This window comes from Atta cephalotes (genome assembly GCF_000143395.1).
Source record: "Atta cephalotes unplaced genomic scaffold scaffold00009, whole genome shotgun sequence".
Classification (NCBI taxonomy): Eukaryota; Metazoa; Arthropoda; class Insecta; order Hymenoptera; family Formicidae; genus Atta; species Atta cephalotes.
The window spans coordinates 3,238,963-3,258,996 of NW_012130073.1; the positions used below are offsets into that span (position 1 = coordinate 3,238,963).

General features: G+C 39.6%; 1 protein-coding gene across 1 annotated transcript in view; it reads right to left on the bottom strand.

Moving 5' to 3' along the window:
* Nucleotides 1-20,034, bottom strand: part of LOC105627514 (Krueppel homolog 1) — a 79,302-nt gene that overhangs the window by 4,157 nt on the left and 55,111 nt on the right. Inside the window, exons 4-6 of the mRNA XM_012208794.1 lie at nt 16,028-16,221; nt 12,091-12,120; nt 1,435-1,594 (exon numbers count right to left, since the gene is read on the bottom strand). Coding sequence (XP_012064184.1) covers nt 1,435-1,594; nt 12,091-12,120; nt 16,028-16,221 — 384 coding nt within the window. The remainder of the gene's footprint in view (nt 1-1,434; nt 1,595-12,090; nt 12,121-16,027; nt 16,222-20,034) is intronic.

Genomic DNA, 20,034 nt, shown 5'->3' on the forward strand with positions numbered 1-20,034 from the left:
CTCTCTCTCTCTCTCTCTCTCTCTCTCTCTTCTTCTCTCTCTCTCTCCTCCTCTCTCTCTCTCTCTCTCTCTCTTTTTCCTCCCCCACCTTATTTCTCACACGTGCACGCGCGCGCGTACGTACGCAAAGATTCCGGTCGACCTCGAAGGCGAAGGGAGACCTTACGGACGCGGATAGCCAAGGACCAAGAGAGAGCACTGACCTCGGGCACGCAGAGTACTCGTCGGCCGGCGCCGTCGCAACCGCGCTGCTGACTCCCTTTCACGAGCAAGGTCGCTGGCCCAAAAAGCCAGGATACACACAGACGTACTCGCGCGCGTTGCACATACGCAAACGTACAGAGAAAAAAAATATATACATAAAATTCATTGAAAAGGTAATTTATATATGAAAAACGTCCGTTATTTCTTACGTCGAACAGACATGATAAAAAGATCATCATTCGTTTTGTCAATCTTAGTCGATTTTTTACTCTCATCTAAATCCTTGCGATTTTAAACAACGATAACGTTCATGCTTCATGTATATTGGCAATACAGTGCCTTCACATTTCATTAGCTTTCACATTTCAAATGCCGACTATGTCGATCACTGTGACAGACCACCGTGTCAGCACTCACAATCAAGAATAAAACGCCGATTCCTCGCTTTAAAGTTGAACGAAGAAGCAGAGTAGGTTGACTTTTGTTCTCTCTGTACGTCCGCCAGTCTGCATACGTATCGCGCACGCATGTGTCAAGGCACGCATAGAGGTCGAACGAGACACCCTCGAAGCATCGTGTATCTGTATTAGCGAGTAGTATCCAAGTATTAGTCGGCGAGTGTGCCAAATGCTACACGCTTTTCCCGCCCAGGCGAAAACAGTACGAAGAAGTGAACAAGGACAATGTATGCGTATCGCCCGCGCCAAAGCAAGTTTTTGGGATGGATGCGAAACGTACTTAAAGGCTAAAGAACGAACCACCCTTCGTGTCTCGACGAGCGGTTGCTCCACCTCTCTCTTAGTCTTACTCACGATTAACGTTGCCGCTCTCGTGTCTATGTCGGTCTCTCTCTTTCTCTATCTTGGAACCTTTAAGGGGCTCTTCGCGATTCTAGTTAAGGATTTTGGCTAAGAATTAAATGCGGTTAGAATAAACAGAGTTAAGTCTTTTGCTTAGAAAGTTAATGTGCGAGCAAGATTTGGTGTTAAGTTTGTTGATTAGTCAGTAAGGAATGACACGGTCAAGGTTTTGTTTTCAAGCTCGTTTCATGCAACGATGCACTTCGCTTACGAGACTCCACGATCGGATTCCAGTTAATCGATTGGTTATGGTTAACGAAGATTAGTAGATGCGCGAATGAAGAGAAATGATAAGCAACGCACGGGGAAAGGAGAGAGACATAGACGACCGGCCGAGAGGGCGGTTGATACGCGATTTTTCAATACTTACTGGCAACTCCGGAAGCGTTTGGGTCCTTGTGGGTGTGCTTCATATGCTCCATCAACGCCTCACCGCCGAGGAAGAGTTTGTGGCATACTGGACAGCTGGTTGCGTTCGGACCGCCGATCAGGGCGGCGTGTTGCTGGAACACAACACGCTGTTGCAACTCCTTTTTTGAGGGCCCGGAAGTACCGGAAGCAGGCACACGCGGCGCACGGCGGTAGAGAGCCGACCCAGAGAATACCACCACAGAGTTGCGAACCAGAAGCGCAGGACAGGCAGGGCACAGAACAGAACGATTGACCAGTGAGAGTTAAGGCACCAATAAACCGCCGCCACCACAAACTACTCCTTTGCACAGGGAATTCATGTCGAGTGTGTCTGGTAGGAACTTTGTGGTATCGCGCCCTGGCTGGGTTTCCAGTCGGTCAAGTACGATTGAAAAGAATCGAGATAACGAAACAGAAAAAAAAGACAAAATTTTCTCTCTTTCGAGGTATACTGACATCTCCGTTTAATAATGATCCATTTATTGCCGCAATTTATTCATTGCTTATCAAACGAAAAATAATATTTTATATTTTATTTTGTTTCTGAAGTGTCTTTGTATAGATTGCAAAATTAATTAAATGATTTAATTTTTAATATTGTTTTAAAAAAAATTATATCTGTTTTTGGCAAATGGCTAGATTGCGGCAAGTGAATCGTCGGCGAAGATACTGTAAAGATCATAGCTAGCTCTTGGAACATTACGGGATAGGAATAAGGTGAATCTCGTGTAAATCTTGATATTATTGGAATTACAATCGTAATCTCCAACGTATCGCTATTGTGAGGAATACACTGTGCCCATATATGTTTTTCTCAAATACACATTATGGTATTCTAATTTGATAATCTCGAACAATTTGTGATATATGAATGTAAAAATAGAGATGTATAAGAAGAGTCTTGACCGATCAAAAACATTGTCTTTAACGCCAGATCAGAGCACTCGGTTCGAGTAGATGGAGAGGAACTTAGGGAGTACAATGATCGTGGAACTTGAAGCGAAGCCTAGACAGACAAATATGTGGAAGCGTGGGGTCCAGAGAACGATCGGAGCGGATTAATCCTTAACCGCGATTAGGGATTTCATCGACTAATGCTGCTAGGCATCGGCCTCGTCTCGCATATGAATGTACGGAACCTAAAGGCCGATGCCAGACGTTGCGTTGCGAAAACAAAGCGAGCACTTTCATCGACCTTGGACCTCCGATCGACCCCGTGCGACCTCACCCATGAACGGGAATGCGAAGCATGGAATGACTAGCTTGTACCATACATCAGTTTTAACTACATGGTCGTTGCTAGCACATCTTTGGCTCGCATCTGCATTCCTTTTGTTTTTTCTCTCTTTTCTTTGCTTTGCAAAATAAGCTCTAATCCGCGGTTTATTTTACCGAATTTATTGTGCTACCAACGGCCATATTAAAATTAGGATTAAAAATGAAACTATAAATGAAATTCGACGTCCTCTCAGTACCAAATAGAATAACTCTCCCCCCCTCCTTCATTTTTTGGTCACGCGGTAAGGAACCGATTCGTACCGATTGCATTATCCTGATGTCTTTTTTTGCCTCCTCTGTTGCGTCCCCCCTTTTTATTCTCTCTTTTCTTTTTTCTCTCTTTTTCTATCTGAACACGCGAAGGTTGCTTGCACGCATACAAGGCAGTAGGTGTACACGCGCTCGAGGAAAAACATGGCGGCGGCCGTACCTTGTTCGAAAGAGTATTTAAAACGGCAATACGAGAGGAGGAAAAAGAAAAAGACGCGAAAGAAAGAGAAGGTTGTGAACGGGCAGGAACGGGCTAAAACGAGACCGGATGGCAATGACCCCAAAGAGTTTCGGGGCCTCTCGTTCCTTTCTTTCTTCCTGTTCTTGCTTCTCCGATTCGCGACTTCGTCTTCTTTTTTCCTCATTCTTTTTCGCCTTTCCTTTCCCACACATCTCGTCCTACCTCTTTCTCTGTCGATCGTCTTTCTTTTTATTCCGGACCTGGGACAATCGCGAACGCGTTGAGGCAACGAACACGGAGCGGGCAAAGACTAAAAACAAGTTCTGAACGGCAATGACCTCGGAATTTTTTCGACAGGGCCGCCTTTTTCTCACACACCTTCTATCTCTTCTCTATTATTGTCGTGATTTTCCGCTTTTCGCATCTTAAACGTGAATTTATTTTTGCGCACTCGTCTTTATAGACTTCTTCTCTCCGTTTCGAGAGAGAGAGGATGTATTTTCTTTATAAGTACATATACACGCTCATCTAAAGCTTCTTCGTACTTCCTCCTTTCCTCGACATTTTTAACGACGTGTCAGATGCACAATCCTGATTTTCTGCCGGCTCTTCTCGCTCATAAACAAGCGAAGCGACATACCACGAGACTAGGGGAGGGCAGGAGAGGGGGAGGATACCAATCAGATGATAATCGCCTTGTCGTATCCATTTCAGTTTCCTCCTTCCGGTTTTCCTCCCGGCTCCGTTTCGCGTACACGCGTATTCTCGCGCGTGTTTCTTCTCACTTGGCTCGGCTCCACTCTTGTCCCGCGATAAACTTGAGAGTGGGTGGCCGACCGCCGGCATACTTATGCGCCTTCTATCTCCTTTTTTATCCCGAACCTGGGGCAGCCGCGAGTGCGTTGAGAAGACGGCAACGAGGACGGCGTCGTTGGCCATGCCACCGCCACCGCCACCGCCGCCGCCGCCGCCGCCGCCGCCGCTACATGTAAGTTATTCTCGGAGGGAGGCTGCGGTCCCTAGGTTCGACGCCCCGACCTGGCCCAACTGGAAAAAACCGGTTTCTTCGTCGCGCTCTTCCTTTTTTGCCTGCATCCTCGCTTTTTGCGCCGCGAGTGCCTCGACTTCTCTGACGCTCTTTCCCTTCTTCTCCATCCCGTTCGCCACGGTCGCTCCCCTTCTCTTTCTCTTTTCCTATCTTTCCCGCTCTCCTTTCTCTCTCTCTTCTTCACTCTTTTTTCTCTCTTGCTCGCTTCTCATTCCTCCAGCTTATTCTCTCTGACTTGACTAAGAGAGTGGACGCGGCGTGGGCGAATCCCCGAGGGACTTTATGATCCACCGTGACCAGATTCATCTCTCTCGCGAGGCTATACGTTCGCTCTCTTCTGTACGCCGTTCTCGCTACCATTCCCAATTCCATGCTTCCTGGTCCCAATATGAGGCTGTACGTATATCTGCCAGAGCCGTCAGTTTTCTGCATTGCACTAGGACTTTTTGCCTCAGTAGAAATATGGAGATTCTGCCGCAATCGATTCTACATGCATTCTTTTGTTTATGTTTCAAAATATTTCGATTATATCGAAGGTGGAATATGGAAGAGAGAGTTCTTCTCGTTTTGTGCTCATTTTCATCGCGGATTGAAAACATTCGTATGCATCGAAATTATTCGTAAATTTGCAAATAATTCTGTTTTCGTTGGCTAAATAAATTTCCAGCGGCGTTAATCAATATCAGAGATGATTGATAATTGTTGAATAATACGAGGGAATATAACGGCCGGCAAAGTGACGTCTACGTCTGGTATTTTTACCGTTGCGCTGTAAATAATTATATCGGTACTCAATTTAGCTGCGAAATATTTGGTCTTTCGATTAAAAGGTGGTAATTATAAATTTTATCGGTTTCTTTGTTCATTGGGCACTGATCATGTTATTGCTCGATCGCTCAGCCGATACGATTACGTTTATTCTCTCGGATTTTTTCGTATCCTATCGCCGATTGGTTTCTCGATTTTTCCCGGCGATCCCGGTCGTAGATTATCCGTTCCTCGAGGCCTGACGCGGGCCCGGGTCAGGGAGTGGCGTAAAAAGGAAGTGGGTGTGAGCACACGCGTAGCGGTGCGTGACGTTGGCCGTGATGTGGCCATTTTGTGTTCATAGAGACGGGACCATCTTTGATCGAGGACCGAGATCTTGTTAGTAGAGCGACTCTATTAGACCAAATCAAGACGGACAATTTTTTTATGCCTATACGTAATCAATATGATATTATTTCTGATTTGCGACGTTTAAATGTATAAGATGCCTCATAACTGTATAATACTTCAACAGCGGAGATCACAAAAGAATTGAAAAATCTTAATATGAAAATTCAAGTTATAAATGATTAAATTTGACTAATAATATCGCGCAAAGTTTACATGTTTAAGCTTACATTTACATTGAACTATTAACTTATTAATTTTAATATAATACTTATTTTTATTGCTTAACTTATTTTTTCTTTTAGTTTCTTATATGCAAATGTGCAATCAGTTGATAATATAAAATTAAACCCATTTTAACAGTTGCATATTATTTAAATTTTTCTTTTAATAAAAATTTAAAGAATTTATTAATTTCTTCGAAATTTCTTTGAAAATAATTATTAAATTTAATGTTAAATTTGTGAATTAAAAAAATATAATTTATCTTTATTTTGCGATCGAAAAAGGGAAACTTTAATTTTATATTGTTATTTTATTATTAAATTTTTAAGTTCATATGAAAACCGTTGGTTTTAATAATTCAAGAAAAAATAAATCACTACCCTGCGGTAATTTTATTTTATTTTCTTAACATTTTATTTTTATTTATTTATTTATTTTTTTAAAATTATGTCTTATGATTTATCAAAATCACAGAATTTCAATAACTCAAATCGTAACAATTTTTTGGGTAAAAAGAACACTAAATTAATTTTTATAAATATCTTTTCCGATCGAAAAATTTTGTTCTTTAAAATGTAAAATTTAATAACGTATAATAATACAATATAATGATCTATTGTAATTAATTAGAAATTCTATTGAAAATTCTATCGAAATTAATTAAATATACGAGGAACAGAATATTCGCGCATTTACATATAACAAATTATGTTAAATATTTCAATGATAACGCTGATGTTTCGTGTCATTATATTATTTTCTTAAGAGAACGACAAATATTAGAAGGAAACGCGATCATCCCTCTTCCTTCTCATCAATATTTAATGATTATTAATTTGCGCAAACTGACTCTCATAATTAACGATTCGTAAGGAATGATTATTTATCGAAACAGATATTTCACGCAATCTATTGCTTTCCTACAGTAGAAATTGAGGTACAAATTATAAATTATCTTATAATATATTATAAGATATATATATATGCAAGCGAATTATATTTTCGAATCTGCTCGATCTCGGATATTTCATATCGCAATTTTTCGTCTATTAATTATTTTTGGATCGAAAACGCGAAGCCGAGCGATTTAATGTGAAGTGATATACCGTTTATTAATAATTAATTTGCGAGAGATAGAATATATTCAGTGTACATGTATTTCATAATAATATCAATTGCTACGCAATTTGACACGCGACTTATGTCGGTTTTTTGTTTTTTTAATAACGTACGTTATGTTATTGTACATGCGAGCGTGCGACTTTGTTTACGTCCGCGCGGTGAGAGCCGGCAAGTAACGGCGTTCAGTGCGTATTATTTTTCGAGACGCCAACGAGAAAGATATTAGAAGCAAACGCGATCGCATTCCTTATGAATAGTTATCAATTTTAATCATATCATGCAATGTGAAGTTATTAACATCAGATTTTTCCATCTTTAATAATTATGAACGTTGTATATCGTAAATTAAGGAATAAATCAAATCAAATCAAATAGATATCGTGATGGGTTTAATTAATTGTAGTTAACCTGCGTTTTAATATTTTCCAACGTAGCGTAATCCCGGCGTTCTAACTTATTTATTTAATACGTCTAATTATTTATTTAATACGTCTAATTATTGAATACATCAATAATTAATCTATTAAATCAATAATAATCTATTAAAATATTCTTCCGTTAAAAATTCTACCCTTATTAACGAGTTGTCGAATGAATTGTGTTCGCACGCGCTTTTCATATTATTTTTTTGTAACAATGTGACGAAAAATAATTTGCGGAATTGTCGTATACAAGTATTAGTGCACGTGCGATTATAATTAATGTTTTTGTGAATATATAGTGTGAATGCCACGAAGAAATCTGAGAGGAGGAGGAGGCCCGGGGGGCATCCGGTGACGGCGGAGCAATGTTGAGGTAAATTATGACTTTAAACTTGAAATAATCGTTCATAATTATACGTATTTTATGTGCGCAACAATTATTTCTTGAAATATTAATTGCTTTAAGCTATAATTTGGATATATTTTTATTTTGCAGATCAACATAGTTCGCGATGCAGTTTACAACTGCTGCGCATCATATCAGTGAGTGATAACTACATTTTATATTGATTTGAAATAATGGATCTATGAAAATATTATATATATCGACACATTCGTATCGGATTTAAGATTATAAATAAGGTAGTTGGCTCAGAAATCGTCAGGGTAATCGCCAAATTCACGTATTTTAATGCTTTCTGTCGATCATACGGCTTGCTGATAATTTTATTGGTTCCAAGGAGGTATTTACAATGAAGAGAATTGATTATAAGAATTTTTTCTTAGAATTTACTCTGAAAATATGATAGTCGTACAATATTTCGAAGAATTTTAATGTAAATCTCTCTCATTTATTAATAAAACAATACAACAATACTACAATAAAGTAAGTTTGATTAATTTTACTAAAGTGGTAAAAATCTTCAAAATATTGTTTTGTATCACAACTATTATATTTTCAGGGTAAATTTTAAAAGAAAATTCTCTCCGTGTAAATGGGCCGAAAAAAATTCTTGTAAAGCGAATAATAATATATCCGAATAATAATATATAATAATATATATAAAATTCGAATAAAAAAATTAGATTCATGATTGTTATTATCTACGGTCCAGTAATCGTCATAGCCATAGGTGAGTTAATAAATAAATACGCAAGCAAATAAAAGATGTCGATTACTGAAATATTTCTATATCGATAACTGATAGATCTAGAACAGAGATTAGCACTATTCCAATAAAAACTAATTTTACAATTCTTTTCTGTTGAAACAGCTATTAATATTTATTGAAAATTTCTAATAATGATAGTTCTGAAAAAAAAAATATAAAAAATTATAAAAATATATATTATTAATAGATTAAATATTATAGCTTTAGTTGAGATAAATTCATACAATCAATCAATTCGATTTGTGAGACATACCTATGACAATTATTGGGTAAACCGTTATGGTGGCGATAACTCGTACATTTGCGCCTTCTAATTTTTACGAAGGATTTTCTCATCAACGGTAATAGTGATAAAAATTTTAGAATGAAGTTTTTATTCGTCATAAAAAATTTCATCATTTAAAATAATCTAAAATAATATTCACTTTTCAATTTAAAAAATATAAATTTGCAAAGTCAAGCGTTTTGATTAACATAACGATTACTGGGCCAACTACGTTAAATATAATATCTCTTAGATTCATTGTTTTAAAATGGACAAACTAAGATGGATTAATGTAATTTCTTGGACATTATGCAATTATTTATTGATCAAAAAATATATGAAGCTCGTTATATCTTTTTTTATTTATTAATATTTAATATCTCATTAGTGAAATATATACTATTTGTCTAAAATTTTTCTAGTAGGAAAATTCATAAGAAGATATAAATAGGATTATAACATAGAAATATTCGTGAACATTGACATTTACTATGTAAGAATATAAATCTACAGTAAAGATATTATTTCTTGTATTTTTGTACAAGTTTATAACAAGAAAACAACTAATGAAAATATTATAATATTATTATTTAATGTAATATTATAAATTTAAATTTATAAAGTTATAAAAAATATTTCTCAAATATTTTCTTAATAAAATTTGACATCATCTGTATTATCTGTGTATCTCTTTCCAAGATTAAATAACGTATAAATAACAAAAAAGCATAATACTTAAAAATGTTTTAAATATTATATTAATTTTTATTATACGCCAATTTTATCCTAATTTTTTATCTATCCATTCATATATATTGCTATATATATTGTAATATTATTATTATTATTATTTTATTTATTGTGTATTAAGAAATTATGAAAATATACACAAATGATAATTTATAAAGGAACATTGAAAAAAAAGATTGGTTGCTGCAACAATTTAGATAGTAAAATAGTATTTTTATATGGCTGCAGCAATCAATTTTTGGCTGAAAGCAAATTTTTAGTTGTGTTAGCCTATTTGCAATGTATATTTCGATAAGCTAATGCAATTAAAAATTTGTTGCTACAACCAAAAACTGATTGCTATAGCCATATATTACTATTTGTGTAAGATTTTTAGTCGAGAATAATCTCCAAAGTTATCAATATGCTGATAAAATTATGCATATTTTTTCATTGTTGGTTACTTTTCTCAAACTTTATGATTTCTTTTGATGGCTTTATGAATTGTTAGTTATTTATAATTAAAAAATGCATGCTAAATGTGGACGATAATCGACAATATATGAGCTCCTCTCTTTTCCTCGGGCGGCGATAAAATCCGAAGGCCGTTTTGCGCTCGGTGCGCAATTCTTTTCTCCCGCCCTCCCGTCGTTACTTCTTTCCTTTTTTTTCTTCGCCGTCTTTCCTTGGCTTTTTTAGCAGTGACGAGGCCGCGAGACTCGACGGCAGACAACCTTCGGTACGATACTTCGGCTGTTCGTTCGGCTCCAGCGCGGCTCGCGGAATCCGCTAAGAGATATTCACCGGCTTGCTCGTCTTTTCCTTTTCTCTCGTCCGAAAGAAAGAACACGTTCTCCCTCGCTTCGGCTCGCTCGTTCGCGCGAACGTTATTTTCTCGAGAACGCTTTGTCTCCCGATAAGGAAGGCACCAGAAATTCTTGATTCCCTTTCTCCGTTCGCGTCTGACTCATAGCTGCTTTCGGAGCTTTCGGTCGAACGATGAGAAGAACACAAACAATGCAAAAGTCCAAAGCGATGTATAAAAGACATCGAAAGTAAGTTTTTGAGAATTCTTATATTTTTTATTTTGCTCAAGAATAATTTTCCCGTGCTAACGTAATCGTGTTCAGAGACCTTTAAATAGTTATACGAATTAGCCCCTTCGTGATCATTTCGTTTCGGGCGTGCAAAAAAATTACATGAAAAACGTATGCGATCGATAAGAATTAAATATGCGTCGCTAGTCACCCCGCGACTCGTTCTTCATCGCCACCCCGCGTTATTAATCCACTTCCAAGAATCGCACATTGATAATTCGCGCGTACGTGAAAATCAGTCGCTGACGAGCGAGGCGATGCGAGGCGAGAATGAGGGAGAAAAAAAGCGAATCTACCTAACGCTACGAGGGTTGTCGACGGAGCACCCTCCGTGTTGTGCCAATAGGAGGACTCAGATCGACCCCGAACGCGTTCGACTAGGCAAGCGGAAAAAAAGGAGCGTGAAGGGGCGTTGGTACAATGGGGGTACAAATCCCACCCTATCGGAAACGCCACGGGAATGATTTCATTAGTGTCCGCGCTGGTGATCGAACATGGAGAGAAAAAAATAGAGACGGAAAGAGTCACGAAGGCGGGGTCAAAAAAAGTAATGCTAGGGGGTGAGAGAGAGAGAGAGAGAGAGAGAGAGAGAGAGAGAGAGAAGAAAAGGAAAGCTCGAAGCGCGCGATTGGAAAATGAAAATTACGCAAAGTAATCATAAGAATAATCCAAGTTAATGTAATCATAAGAATAATGGAAGAAAATCATGATAAGCGTAGAGATATTTTAAGAGATATTTACAATGATATTTTTTCGTTGTACGTGAAAGAAATTGAAATAAACGTCGAAAAACTGCGTGCAAGAAAGATTGAACGAAAAAAATCGCGAAAAGTACAACATCTCGTAAGAGCGAACCAAGAGGTTATACCGCGAAAGACCGTCCCACTTTTCTATTTTAATGCCGCAAAAGAGACAAAGAGTGAAAAGTCCTTCTGGAGATTCGCCAGCCGGTAATGTTTACCGACGAAAAAGAGAGGGAAAGAGATCGTACTGGGAATCCGAGGGAAGGGAGGGGAGGGGAGGTGATTCGAAGAGGAGCGTGGTGCGAACCTTGCTCAATTAGGAGAGCGTTCCGAAATTAAGAGGCAGCAATTAGCTGCGATCGACAGGCGAAAGCGTTTGTATTACGCTCTTCGGTGATACATCATCATACATCTCCACGACTGTTGCTATTATGATTGTCGTGACATGAGACATTAATGAATTGCATACTCATGATCGTGACGTAGGAAAAAAAGGAACAAGAGCCGGATTTATAATCGTTTCACAGTCTTCGCGACGCGAGATCAATCAGGCGGCGATACTCTGTCTACATTCTCTGCAATATACAATTTCACGTGACGCGTCGTTAATTAAATAGATATCGTGTATCAAACGCACGAAAAATATACGAAGCGCCGTTATATAATTTCGCGCCATAACGCTATCATAATTTCGCGCATTTCGAGAAAACTACGTAACTGTCGAGAATGTGCGTATGTGTACATGCGTGTGCGTGTTTCGCGCGAATGGATCATTATAATGAAAATCGGAGATAATACAATTTTACAGGTGCAACGAGTGCGCATGTAAACGCGCCGCGAAACGAGTTGAAATTACAGCCGAAAGGAATTCCCATAGGCTTTCCCATATATTGACCCGATCGTTTTACCTTTAATCGTTGCCATGGGTACTTCGAACACTGCGACAAAGAGACCAGCATGAAATGGAGATCAATTTGAATTAATGTGATACCATTAAATCGTCAGTCATAGGTTTAGATTTTCAGGAGTGTTCATACTTTTCCACGAGTGTTCCCCGATCGTGTGCGCACGCTCTCGCGGAAGAAATTAAAAAAACATCGCGTAAATACCGCGAACACGGTAATTAATTAGCGCTCCGTGTTGGCGAAAATACGGCGTGATAAACGGGTAAAATCACCTCCATCCCACGCGCAAACAGATTTACATTTATTGCAGGCGATCAATCCGTACGCGGTCAACGAGAATCGCGCATATGAAAAAAAAAAAAGGAAAATATGTAGCGTTAAACGTGATACGATCACCGCGCGGTTTTTAATACAGCAACGGGAGAGGGATGAATCTCCGTGGCGAGAGAAAATAAATCTAATGGCTAACGAGTTTTTACCGAGCCGCGCGCCGGGGCAATTAAGAAGAGGGGTGGAGGAGGGTCCGGAGAACGGAGGGATGACAGGAAGACCCTAGAGGTGAGTCGGAAGAAGGTTGGAAGATATGCGAGGAAGGTCTCCACGAGGTGATAGAAAACAGGGGGTTGGTTGTATCGTGTTGCACGACATTCAATTCTTGTACCGCTAAACTACGGATAAATACGAAGGCTGTGCGCCACGTGAAAGTGGCCAAGAGCCACGGAAGGAGAAAGAAAGGGTAAAAGAGAATCAGGGCTGGCCAGATTCGCGAGACTCTCGACTAAATGTTAATAATTTTGTATTCTCATTTACGGTCAAATTTATGTCTCATCGGAATTTGGACGGATCTTCTGAAGTAAAAGTCTCATGTCAAAGATAAAAGGAGAGGGAAAAAGCTCGTACTCGCGTGAGAATTGTTACCAAAGTTGAATTACCAAATCAGGAGATTTTATAATTTATATCTCGATCCGAGACAAGCTCGGAGAAAAAATTTCGACATGATTTGACGACGCGAAATTTAAGAGCATATGGGGTATTAAGTGACATATCGCGACAGTGTATCGTTGGATGATCCGCCCCTGTTCCAAGCCGAGCGGGAAGAGGGCAACAGTTAATAGGTACACCGAGAGAGAAGAGAAGAAGAACGAGGAGGTGGAAAGTGGGGAAGAGGAGGAGGTGTGTAGGTACCATAGACGAGTTTCTATGCCCGGGCTACCGATCGTTCTCTATAATACATTTACGCTCCGGCCTATTATAATATTGTACTCCGGGTGTATTGTCTTTCTTAGCGGGATAATGTTTCGCCGACACGCCAGGCCTCGACCTGGAGCGTAACTCTTTCATTTCCCCTTACTCTCCACCGTACTTCCGTGAGCCGTTCCTCTTTCTTCGTTGTCTCGCTTTCTCTGCGTTTCGAGCTATCTCGTGTTCCGGTTGCTTTTCCTCTCTTTCTCTGTTTCTCTTGCTGGTTTTTCTTTTTTTTTTTAAACAACGATCCATTAGCTATCAGGAGGGGGGGGGGGGGAGGAGGAGAGGGGGGAGGGGTAGCAAGCACCCGGCGCGAAGGAGACGGGCGGCTAGGCGGTCTGAAATAGCGAAAACAATTTCAAGAAATCTGCCCCGGCGAAAATTCGATTAGCCGCGGAAGATGGGCTCGAGCTCTCCATTTGTTTCGTTTCGTTTTATTTCCAGCGGGCGTACTCTGTTTCTGTCGCGCGCTCGCGCTCGCGCCGGCGGCTTTTAATTACTTCGCCGCTGCGCTCGCCGTAAGATCTTCTCTCCCTTCTTCCCGCTCTTCTACATCTTCTCCATTTCTTCTCCTTGCTTCCCGTGGTTTTTCTTCCTCGTTTAACGCGAGCTACGTGCATCCTGATGTTTTTGCCGATAAGTCTGGACAACGCCGCCGTTCTCGCGGGATCGTAGCTTGATACGTTGCTGCATACTTCGTATTAGTAATTTAATCTGATGTATTGATCTCGCGCGCATAAGCCAAGCTATTCAGGAAGTTTCGCACAGGGTTAGCCCTACCATTGAAAAACTCATCAAGGCCATCCGTTATACACAATAAAAAATGAAGGGTCAAATAACTCGACTGCAAAAAATTATTCTCATTAGTGCGAGGATTATCGCATGGTACGTTAAAAAAAAATCGGTGGCAGTAATGGGGTCGTCATTATACGTCAGTTCATTCTTTCGTAACTGCGCATTTTTAGAAGGAAAAAAAAATTGGTAGGCCTGATGAGGCGGGGGCCGTCGACATGATTCCATGGGTGATTTATCGGGGCCGTGCGGGGGACGGTAACAGGATAATCTGAAGGCTTTAGCCGTGGATTAGGTTTCAATTAGAGGAGCCAGGCGTTAAAAGAACGATATTTATTGCCAGGGCATCCGACGTGTGAACGGATTAAGCTTGCATAAGCCTGGACGCGCCGCACCTGATTCCGCGACTCATGAAAATCGAACGTCTCGAAAGATGATGATCTATGTTTTGAATGTTAGATTACCTAATATTTAATTCGGGATTTTACACAGTAAAAGTATCCTTACGATCGTAGCAAACGCATTAGTCGGAATGTTATTTTATGAATTGTTATGTAATATGATGTAAATTGGAAAAAGTACGAATGACGTCTTTTCTCGGGGGATAAAGAAAAAGGAGGAAGAAAAGGAAGAGATGAAAGAGAGGAATAAGAGGAAGAAGGATAAGAACGCCTTGCGTATAGGCCGACAGATGCCTTCCCACGTTTTTTCGTTGAGACATGTGCCCGGCGCGGAAGGCGAAAGGGTTGAGAAATTCAGTTGCCGGCTGGGTGGGGCAGTGGCGGCAAAAAACTGCCCCACGATACAAGATTCCACCGGTAATCGCTGCGAGCCGCGATTCCACGAGCGAGGGGTGAATTCGATTAACGGGCACGGGGGTCATGGCTTTTTCTCAGATCAGACCGCGTTTTTTTTTTTAAACCTCTGTCCCTCTAATAACCGGTCGGTGCCACGCACCCTTGGCCACCGTGAAGCTCGTGCGTGTGTAAACAACGATTGTTCATTCACGGTGACTTGTATGAGAAAATCTTCCGGTCTATGTCGCTTGTAAACGCACTGCATCAAAGAGCTTCTCGCCCCTCAATTTATATTGACAATTTATGTTGATTGGATTTCTATCAAGGACATTTAATTATTTGGATCAGTTTCTTCGAGTTCCATCCTGTCATCTCTGTTTGAGGATCGCTGTAATTGTTATTATGAATTCGAGCGACAATCTTTTTCCGATTTTCTCGAATCGATTGATTGAATCGATCATGTAATGTTGATATCATGATGACAAGCAGCCGTATGAGAATTCAGAGGCAAAAGCAAGCCCAAGCACCCCGCGAAGGATCCCAGAGGAACTATCCAAAGCTCTTGATATATTGTTATTTTGGTAGAATAAATATACGCTATCTACAAAAGAGAAGGAAAGTAAATAATCATGGCGCGATTATTTAGGTTGGGACGTGCTTGGATCTGAATTTTCTATTCGCAAGCTTGATGTTTGCCGGTATGCGTTTAAGCCTGACATGTCCGTCGTATCTTCAACGACGACTGTTTTAACTTGCTTGAGACTTGCATCGATTATATATAGGGAGCCTTCGAAACGGAACAAAGGAAACGGCGGACAAAGAGCGTTTAAACGGGGAATCCATCTGTACAAAGTATCGAGGCAAGCGTGAACCCACCACCACCATATGCGTGCGTACGAGAGTAACGAGAACGTGTCGCGCGAGAAAGAGTTAATATAAGATTTCGGTCGTTAGAAGAGCGGTTATAGCGGAAGTATATGAGAACGCGCGATTACACACCGAAATCGATCGATCCTTCCTTCTTTTTTTAATTCCGATCCCTTCGGTTAATTACCGGCACCGCGTATCAGCGAATTTGCGAGTTGGACGTCGGATTTGGTACATACATGACTGACCTTCGACGTGTGGGTACGGAGGCTGGACTCCGTGGCGAAACCCTTGCCGCAGATGTTGCAGTGGAACGGCCGGTTCTTCGCCCGCTCCACCTGAGCGTCGTGATTCCTCAGGTGTTGCTGCAAATTCGACAGTTGGATGAAGGCCCGCCCGCAGTCCGGTAAATGGCACTTGTACGGTCGTTCACCTGCGATCAGATACCGTAAGGCATATTAGAATTTCGTGCGGCTGTGCACGAGCGTACGTAAATTGTGTTACGGTGGAACACGTAACGGCCCCGTACACGCTCGATCGGGAAATTCGCACCGGTCATGCCACGCGATTTTCCTAGAGGCCGTTTCGAAATTCGAAATTTCATCTTTCCATCGAAAGATGAATAAATCTTTTTCTTTTTCCATAAATATTTTTACCATCAATTACCATGCATGAAATGTAAATAAATTTTATAATATTTACTACAAATTATTAGTTAAACAAACTTTACAAGTTTTATTTTTTACCAAAATTTTAAAAATTTTCATATTTCGATGGATTATCACATTTGTACCTATTTCTAGTAGTCGCGGTGCTTTCCTATTATTCGTAATCATGCACAAAGTATTCATGTTTCTAAGCCGTTTATACCGTTTACTTTTGATTGGCGTGTAAGAGTAGGTATCATTCATTTAACGTATCGTACATTCAATATTAACTTTGTCCTCGCGGTCTGGTGCGACGAAGATTGATGAAGAGATTGAAACGTCATTAATGACTCGTTTGTCAGCTCGCCAAGTATGTCTCTCACTCCTCGGCTCGTTCTTAAAAGGTAGAAGCTATGTGGAAAAACGCGCTTAGGAAGTGAATTGGCTGGTCAGTGACTCGACTTTTTTTCCGGGACTTTTTTTACGAGCATGCAACAGGTTTCTACATCTACATCGAAGAGTAGGTGGGAAGAAAAATACCGCATTTTTCTCCGCTCCACAGGCAGCAGAAAGGCGCGGACGGCGCCGGCTACTGCGCAAATTAGACATAGCTAACGCGCAAATATTTTCCGTGCAAATGTGTGCGATGTTATTTATTGCACGGTCTTAAGAAAATTTTCGTTTGCTTCAAAATACGAATATTTAAGCGCCCCTCTCGCCCACGTAATAATGATAAAGTAGCCTCTCGATCGTTTAATCGCTTCGATCGATCGGCATTCGAGAAGTAGACAGACTTCAGCTGCCGCTACGTTTTTATTGCGTTCTTTTTCTCCTCTCCACACTGTTCGTCTCGAGTGGACTCGATTCTAATTCCCACAAGCGATTGGCTCAATTTAACTTTTATTAATATCGACATTCTTCCCCAATCCTTTTTACCCCGGGCACTTGTTCCTTCTGCTCTCTCGCTCTAGCTCTTTCCCTCTCTTTCACTCTCTTTTTCTCTCTCATCTACCTCTTTCTCTTACTCTCAGTCGTTCTACGAGATTCATCTTTTATTCAGTCGCGTGATTCATCGGAGAATTTCATCGTGTTCGATTTAATAAAAATAACTCGAGCGAGCAAAATTAGATTCTGCAATCTTTTATCGCGCGCTGGCATTTAAAACTTCCGAGCGTAAAAACAAAACGCGATCAACGAGATGCATTTTTAAACATACGGTTTTTTTCGCCACGAAAGATAATAGAAGCTTCCTTGTGTGCGATACACGATAAAAGTAGTTGGATTTTAAAATGATGGTACAGTACCGGTAAGTCTGTTATTAAAGGAAACGATTTCCTGGGGGAAACGAGTAAGCTGATCGTTTCTATTTATTTCCCACCTTAAATGAGTGCAATGAGAGGAAGACACCTTTGTATCTGCGAAGCTTTTCACATGAGGTGGAACGCCTTGCCGTCTTTATGTTAACTTATTTATGATAAGAATCCACTTCCGTGAATATTCGTACTCATGCAAATTCTTTTCAGTACTTTTTTAGTATGCGAATTTTAATTGATCACTTAGGTATCATTCTCTAACTAAATTATACATCTTGATGAAATATTTATACACTGAGAGAAAAATGTTAAATTTTAGTAAATAATTGTTTAAATAGTACTAATGTAACATTTATTTACGGAAAATATTTGTTAAATAAAGGATACAATAAATCAAATGAATGATTCTTGTAAAATTAAATAAATATATTTACATTTAAATATTCAACTAACACTATTCAAATAAATTAAAATTTATTAAAATTTAATACGTTTTTCTCTCAGTGTATATAAAAGAAACTCAGACTTAGACTTTGTCTCCGATTTTGCCGATGTTACAGCCGGTGTATTAATATGTATTAATTACGACAGGAAACATACGGTCTCACTCTCTTCACGAGTGACTAAGTCTTTTTTTTACGTTATGCGTGTCAAAACAAAGTATTCCTTTACATGAAGAAAATATTTAATTATGCAATAAGGATGGTTTTGTTTAAAAAAAGAAGAACGTTAGAAAAGGCGCTATTGGAATTTTTATGAAGGGACACTTGGCTTTTCCCTTCTTTGCCGTATGTTTTCTGTCGCGCTACAATTAAAAACGTATTAATACAACGGCTATAACAACAGTGGCGTCGGGGGGGAAGCCTAGTGGTTTCTTATTGTCGGCGCTTAATTGCTGGTTGAAACATTTATTTGTAGAACGATGAGCTCGCCCACGTGTACGCTCGCACATACGTAATATTCGCCTTTTTTGTGTGCTTGACGTTACCGGAAGTAGCGACGGTAGGAACAAACGCGGTGAGAAGGGTTACAAAGTGAGCACACCTCTCTCTTTCTCCTGTTCATAAAAGGGAAATAATGACATAGAACGCACGACTCCGGCTGGTCATTCATTTTCTACGAAAACAGTCAGTTTTCCTATGCACTATTATGCGATAAACGTTGTGCTAACACGACGCCGAGCGTCGATTCTCGCGCGATAATAAAAAAAATAAAAGGACATTGCAGTAACAATACACAGCAATACACAGCATTGGTATTTCAAGCGTGCATTTGGCATTCATTTTTTTCTACCTCGTTTATCGTTTAATCGACCGTGTCATTCGCTAAGGCATTAATCCGTAAATGCGCAATATAATAAAGTATGATTTTATATATTAATCTCTAATTAATTTTTGTTAATAATTAGGTTTTCATTTATTTATTAAACAAAAGCGACAACATGATTGATGATTAGTGACGTATTCCGAGAAACAGATGATTTTCTCGATATTTCGGATTGGAAGTAATGCATTTTTTTTAAAATTAATGAAATATAATTCCTCATTTTAATGTAATAGCTTCTCATTTTGTAATAATTCGCGTGGTCTCGCACGGAGCTGTGAAGAATTATGATTAAATTTAAAATCTCGCGTGCGAAACGAAAAGACAAGAGATAGAACAACGTGGGGGAGAGGGACAAGGGATCGCTCGAGGTTGCCTTGTCGAAGGGTTTAGCCCCAATTCTTTGAAACCCCTTTGTCGACTGCAGGAATTACGAATTATAAAGAACTTTTGATGAATCGGTGCACTTCGACAAGCATTCATCTCGACATTCGACATTGAACTTCTCTCAAATTTCAACCCTAGGACATATGATGGAGCAAAAAACGTTACAATGATGTTACGCAACGATTATTAATGACGAGAAACTATAATTTCAAATTAATAAGCTAAAAAATATTAATCGCGATTAATCGCGAATTTTTTTTTTCTTGATATCTCGTTAACATTTCGAAATGTCGTCTGGTTTGGACAGCCATAGGTAAAATATAATATTTGTTGCCACGTTGCATTTTCGTACGAGCCATAAATTCTATCCGTCATTTTGGGGCCCGGACAATTTCAATTTTATTCCATTAAAAATCGTGATCATTGTTGCACGAATGAATTTATCGCGCCAGACATTCTACACGAATTTCAACATTTAATTTTGACGTACGGTTACTACCCTCGAGCTCTCCCTCCCTCCCTTTCCCTCCGTTCGCTTGGCTTGCTTGCCTCTCTAGTTCTCTCTCTCTCTCTCTC